The 7299-nt window shown below is 33.8% G+C and overlaps 1 protein-coding gene across 1 annotated transcript; it reads left to right on the top strand.

Moving 5' to 3' along the window:
• Positions 1-6320: 6320 nt before the first annotated feature.
• On the top strand, positions 6321-7295 carry LOC111615627 (the record flags this gene model as incomplete). The annotated part of the gene is made up of 1 exon (XM_023357044.1): positions 6321-7295. A coding segment is annotated over exon 1 (813 nt), but the record flags the coding sequence as incomplete, so codon positions are not given.
• Positions 7296-7299: the final 4 nt, after the last annotated feature.

The following is a 7299-nucleotide window of genomic DNA, read 5'->3' as shown; positions in this document are numbered from 1 at the left end:
TATATATATATCCTGTGTTCTAAGAATTATATTTAGTGAATTTTTGCCAATAAATGGTGCTACGTGTAAATAAGCATATTTAATGCAGATTGAATTAATCAAATGTAAATGTAATAAAATAATACAGATAAATCTATGTATATAAATGAGAATGTTCGTTTGTTTGCTGTACATTCCTAGGCCGTTCAACCAATTGCTACGAAACGCCGCAGATGCGTAATGTCGTGCATCTCACCCCAAAATCTCTATTTGATTTATGTAAATCAAATTTATAATATACATCTAAGCAATAACTTCAATAAAAACTAAATTTATTTACAAAATAAATTTTCAAAATACTAGAAAACATTAAATTTTGAATTAGTATAATTTTTTAGCAGGTCAAACATCATAAAAACGTCACAGAACTCTGTTATGTCCTGAAAAAACCAAACGTATCATGTGAGAACATAAACACGTGCTGTTACTGAGATTTCTTTACATTTTTATTTGTTCATTATTTTGATTGGCAAAATTGATTGAAAAATCTTGGAAAAATTACAGACAATGATTAGAAAAAACAAATAAAATCATTAATTTATACAAAAATAAATAACATATGAAAAAACATTTATATTATTAAAAACTGACAAAAAAACAAATTAAATTAAAAGTAGTTTAACATAGTGATTTTTCATAAAGCTTTTGTGGCGATCATTATAATGAGTCTGATGGACGATGGGTTATCTTATTCATCCTGAAAACCTTCACTATGACTGTGTTCCATAACTGAAATCACATCTGTTACAATATTGCAAGATCAGTGTCATAGCATTTGTAAATATATTTGTAGTTCAAAATTTTATATTGTATTAATGCTCCCGAATAAAGTTGAATTAATTATTTTACCGTCATGTAAAATTGTATAAGAACTGTTCACATTCATTTACTCATTCTTTTCATTGACTATGCAAAGTATGATTTGGGTACGAATATGAGCATCGAGTTTTCGGTCTATTCGAATCTCTCAATTCAAGAAGTGTCGAGAAAGCTGAATACAATCCATTCGCCACCTGAATAATAGAATTTAAACTTTTATTAGCATTATTATTTGAAATCGTTTGTTTTATTTTAAATATAGGCTATATGAAATGACACTTAATTAGTAAAGAGAAATAAATACAGTATATACATTAAGCCAGTGTTTCTCAACGGGGCGATATCGCCCCCGTGTGGGCGTTTTTCCATGTTGAGGAGGCGATTAGTAACAATTTATATTTTGGGGGCGAAAAACAATTTTCTGGGCGATACAGTAAAACATTATATTAAGAATAATTAAATATTTTATTTGTTATATCGTACAATAATTAAACAAATAACATTATAATAGTTACTAGTTTATTCAATGCAGTACGAATTTGGCGTTAGCCTTGTCCCTCAGCATCGGAATTTTGTAGTGAAGGGGGCGATACTACGTAACAGTTTTATTAAAGGGGGCGATACTACGTTGAAGGGGGCGTCGATTCGTTAGAGGTTGAGAAACACTGTATTAAGCCAACACCAACTCAAACAATTACTTTGGAAAAACCGTACAGCAATTTAAAAATTCCATAAATTTTATATAATCTTGCCAGGGTAAGGTGACAAAAATTCTCCTGCCAAATAATGCGTTTAATTTATAACTTGATAGGGGTCAATCCTGACATTACCAAAAGGGCACTAGTGAGTGCGGTTTTATTAGCCTTACAAATGCGGAGAGCTGCAATCTTTCGAACAGATAACAGTCTTTTAGTTATGGATTTTGACGGCCATGTGGCCCCAGATCTGTATGTCATAGAAAAGTGCTGGATGAATTGCACCCTTGTAAAGAAGCTTAGTAGCGTAGGGCCAAGGCCCCATGTGTTCCTAGTAATACTAATGAGGGTGTTGGCCATCTTTTTAGCATTGTCCTTGATGTATTTGATATGGGGTGTAAAGTAAAGTTTTTCATCTAACACCTAAATATTTAATTTATATAGTTAGCTTTATTTTGTGAGCATCAATTTGAAAGGTAAGCTTCATGACAAGTGACGCGTTCCTACCAAATATCATGTTTTTGCATTTTTCTCTGTTAATTGGTTGTCTATGCTTAGTACCACTGATGAATGTTATTGAGAATATCGTTGCATATGTCTTGTAAGTGTACACTGTTCCTATGTAAAGCAAGGATAATTGTATTGTCTGCATAGCCTTATATGTGGCTGCCAGGAGGCAGGGTTTCGTTTAACTGCAGAACAGAGTTATAGGCAATGTTCCAGAAACCTAAACCAGACCTGGATCCCTGAGGAGAGCCTCGAGTAATGTAATTTGTAAAAGAGGGTGAGAGTGCTGTCGGTCTTTTAGCTGACTGACTTAGCTCGTTTAAATAGGAAACGGAAAGAAGGTTCGAAGGTAAGATGATAAGCAGCAAGATGAAGTTAGGACTTATTTCGACTTTGTGTAACAATGTCAGTAAACCATCGTTATTTTTTTAATAATATTGTAAAATTATGTTTTTTTAATTCAGCCTTTTTAAACGGTATGTCACTATTAAAATTCAAGTTTTGAGATGAAAAATTATATACCTGTTTGAAAAAATTATACTTTCAAAACATATGCGTACATTAGTATAATGTTAATTTGATATCCTTATATATTAATGACATGCCAACTGATTTGACTAAAGAGGGTGGTCCGTTTATAATGTCATCAGCAAATAACTCGAGAAATGTGCATTCTATTAAAAAGTGATACAGATCAAAACTGATATACTTCAAGAAGACATGAGACAGGAGAAACTTACCAATGGCCAAGCAGTCTTCGTGACCGAAACACTGGAAGTTCGGTCGTGGGTTTGCACCTCACCCAGATGGGCTGGCCACGTGGAATTTTCCGGGTTTTCTCCACGTCTATACCGCCTAAATAGGGGCCACTTTCCCTTAAAAAGACCTCTGGGAATGCACCAACCCTAGGCAGATTGCCGAAGTGTTGCATTGCCATAACTTAACAAACAAACATCATAAAGATGCACTGTTGGCTTTCCCTTTGATGATGCCACTATTGGTGAAACTGACATTAATTTTAAATTTTTAAATGGTGAGCCATGTATTTTTTTTCTATTAAGATTCTACATTGTAAATAAATATAGTTTTAGATAAAATGCATCTTTAAAAAATGTTTTATATCACAAGATACAAGCGTTTAAAAGTGTAAGCGTTCTTAGAAATCTATCATCTTAAAGTCAAATATTATAAAAATTGTACAGGTCACAATTATTTGAAGTTGATGGCCTGAAAAAATTGGCCATGAACCGGAAAACATTTGTGAAAGTGATGGCTCTCAACCTGAAAATATTTTAGTGTTTAAAATATTTTCAGCTCTAATTAAATAAACATTTGCAAAATTTATCACAAGTAAAAATTTTTGAGATATTTCTCGTTAAGAGCATAGATCAGGATTGACCACTTAATAGCCAATGAAAAATTGAGGGGAGTTGATACAACTTTACAAATATAAAAAACTTATTTAACAACATAAAAAGTTTCCACATTTTTCACTCTTAAATAAGTGTAAGAACACGTTTGCTCAAAATTATGTACGAGGCGATGGCATATATACAGTACTTATATAAACTATCGAAGGGGGTCAAAGAAAAAGTTTCTCTAAAGGTGTCAATACACGAAATAGGTTGGGAGTACTTGGCGTGGATAGTGAACGAATAGTGCTTACAAACCGAAATGCTCATAACTTCTGATAAAATGCATATTTTGAAAAATATTTTATTATACTGCACTCTGAAAAAATTGTAGACCAATATATTCCTACTGTTGTCTGTCTGCTGTCTTTCGTTAATCTTGAGAATAAAGTTAGATAGATGAAATCCGAGGCAAGACACGGAAAGCTTGTGGACAGTAGGTCACGATTAATTAAATAAAATCTTAAATTAATTAAAAACCTGCTAATGTGAGGTAGGAATAAAGACTTATCACACCAGTGATAAGTCCTTATTCCAAGAGAAGAAGCCACCTTAAGGAGAAGCCACCTTAAGCCTGTCTCCTCTACACCCATTTATTGCTCAATGATCATACCTTTATAACGGTTCCTTTGTCTTGTATAATTTTAAGTATCTCACCTTTTTATATATGTATACCAACTGAAGAGGGACTATTCCGATAGTCCGAAATGCATTTTGGTTATTTTGGTTATTTCATGTCGATTGTTAATTTAATCTTTTTTAATGTACACCCCTTCTCGTTTTATTAAATGTATTCAATTGATACCTGGGTTTTTGTGCTCATTATCACTGGTGTGATAAGTCCTACCTCACATTAGTAGGTTTTTAATTAATTTAATTAAACCAAGGGCAAAAAGCAATTTCTTTATATTAAATAAAATATTTTTATGCAAAACTCAGGTCATGTTATTTTAGGGGAGATCGGGGCAAGATCGGCATGTTAAGCTTTACTTAAATTTTGTGTAATAAATACTGCTGTAAACTGAAAAAAAAGCTTTGCATATTGTCTATTGGAATGTTACCTTACTATAGAACTGGTTAAAATCAGTTTGGAAATAAAAATAATTAAAATAATTACAACTTTACAAGAAGAGAGAAATTGACGAAGTTGCCCCGGGTATAGGGGCAAGATCGGCAACTTCTCTCTTTTTGTAAAGTTGTAATTATTTTAATTATTTTTATTAAAGTTGCCCCTGGTATAGGGGCAACAGTAATGGGGCAAGATAGGCACGTATATAAAATTATGTTATTAACAATGTATAAGTTGGAATTCACTATTAAAACAAAGAAATACAAATCCAACACCCATTTAATATTATTACAACGAAATGCAAGTTCAAAGACATATATACATGAATAACAAATGCAAACATGTTTTCATTTATCATCTGTTTGATTTTTATCCTTTGCTTCTAATGTGGCTTTATGTTGCCGATCTTACCCCGCTAGTCATGATTTCGAAACATTAAGTACAACCCTGAGAACAGAATGCCAAGCCACGATCTGGCCACGTGAATAAGTTGAAGTTACATCCTTCTAACAGGAAAAGTAACTTTCGTTATCATGGAATTATAACAAAACCTGCCAATTCAATATAAATGGAAAAAAAATATTATATGGAATTGAACGAAAATGAAAATTTGCTTGATAATTCAACTACGCTTGTTGGAGAACAATAAAAACACTACACTCAACAAGCCACCAATAAAACTCAACCGCCTAACCTATAGCCAAAGTCTCCTTTTAATTTGTTTTTTAAAAAAAGCGCTTGACAAACTTGCCCCGCATGCCGAAGTTGCCCCGATCTCCCCTAATTCAAAATGTTTCCCTTAAAAGGTTAACACCTTTCAGGGGAACTTTTTGAATTTTTGAACTTTTTGAAACGATGACCAGCACGACTCTATTGTTAAAGAAAAAGTGTAACTCCATTACTAATTGGAGATGAAGAGCATATATTTTAAATCAAATAAATTAAAAATATGATTAAAAATTGCAGCCTGACATTGGAACGATATTATTAAAGCTTCGTTTATTTATAATGAGAATTTTAACGAAATAAGTGGGTCACTATTTAAAAAATTAAAATTATTGTCTGTTTCACTAATAGTGGTATTATCTACGACAAAACCGATAATGGTGTTTTATGACTTTCTTCAAGTATATCGTTCTTTTCATAGAACGCATATGTGAGATCCACGAGTTTTGGGGATTGTTTTAACCGGTTTTAGTAAAATAATTCTATGTAAACATCCGCCGATAGAAAAATTGTCGAATAGTTTCAGATCGGCTGTCATCCCGATTGTCAGCAATCAGCATTGGCGTAGCCAGAGTTTTGTTATGGGGGACCCTAGTAGAGGCCAACCTGACACAGAATTGAATTATTTCAAATTATTGTTCATTAATTTAAAATGAAATTTACATAGGAATCGACAATAACTGAACACATATGTGGAATGTGAAACGCGATCTGCTGACGAGGGACGAAGGGGCTGGGAGAGGGAGGACGACGAGAGCAGAGAGGGGACGTGACTTCAGAGGGAGAACACCGAGACGACGGTTGAAGAAGAAGACGCGGGAAAAGACGGAAGACGAGAAAGAAGTCCTACATTTGTTTTTTTAAATTAATAATCACAATACTTTCATGTAATCTGTATTCTTTAAAACGTTCCTGTTATCAAAGTCTTTCTTATCTCAATTAAAGTTTTTTAAAAGACAAAGAAAAGTCTCACATAAGTGGGGGCTCGTCCGGGATCGGAATAGGCCGGGATAGGAATAGGCCGGGATAGGAATAGGCCGGGATAGGAATAGATTTGACGAACTGTGCTTTGGTTTTGTGAGTACGCTGGACATTTACGGACATTTGTGTTTTGTGAAAATTCGACGTTGGAGAGTCCGAATACATCGGCATTCCGGAAGGACTTCGACTTACGTTTCGGCAAACCGTGAGTAGTTTTAAAATTCTACTTTTAAGATGGCGACGCTCGTAGAAATTATCGGCGAAACACTAAAGTCGGCCTCGACAAGTTCAATAAGATTGTTGCATCAACTTGTATTCGAAGAGGTTGGAGATAGGAATAACAGAAAAAGATTGAGAACCTTTGGTGGGTTCAATTTTCCATCCAAAGAGGACGAAAATCTAAAAAAGAAAGTGCAATATATTAACGAGAACTTCCGATTAAACGACTTAGTTGTTTTGTGCAACTTATTAAATGTTCAGTATGATGGTACTAAAGACGAAATCGTCGAAAGGCTTGTTCTTTCTCTTTCTGATTTAAAATCATTACAATCAAATCTGATCTTGGCAGACGTTGATACCGAAGACGAAGATGCATTAGAAGTTCAAACTGTTACCGATGATCCGCCTAGCAATAATTGTCTGCGTGTTTCGGATATGACTAAACTTTCCATTAACTTTCATGACGTGAAAAACGTAATCAAACCTTTCGATGGTAGTGAATATTGTTCTATCGATAAATGGCTGGTTGCATTCGAAGACTTTGCTAAAATGATGACTTGGTCTGATTTACATAAATTTATATTTGCAAAACAATCCTTAACAGGGTTAGCGAAATTATTTGTTGAAAGTCAAAGCGGTATTAATTCCTGGGATAAATTGAAATCGGAATTAAAAGCGGAATTTGGCAGTAAATATAACTCAGCGCGATTGCACGGTATGTTGGCTAAACGCCAAATGCTCCCCAATGAATCCGTGCAAGAATATTTCTTTAAAATGCAAGAACTCGCTAGTCATGGAAAAATTGAGCCTGACGGGTTGATCGAATATGTTA

This window comes from Centruroides sculpturatus, unplaced genomic scaffold (genome assembly GCF_000671375.1).
Source record: "Centruroides sculpturatus isolate CEXI.00-Female unplaced genomic scaffold, Cexi_2.0 scaffold2488, whole genome shotgun sequence".
Classification (NCBI taxonomy): Eukaryota; Metazoa; Arthropoda; class Arachnida; order Scorpiones; family Buthidae; genus Centruroides; species Centruroides sculpturatus.
This window is presented reverse-complemented; position numbering and strand designations above follow the sequence as displayed.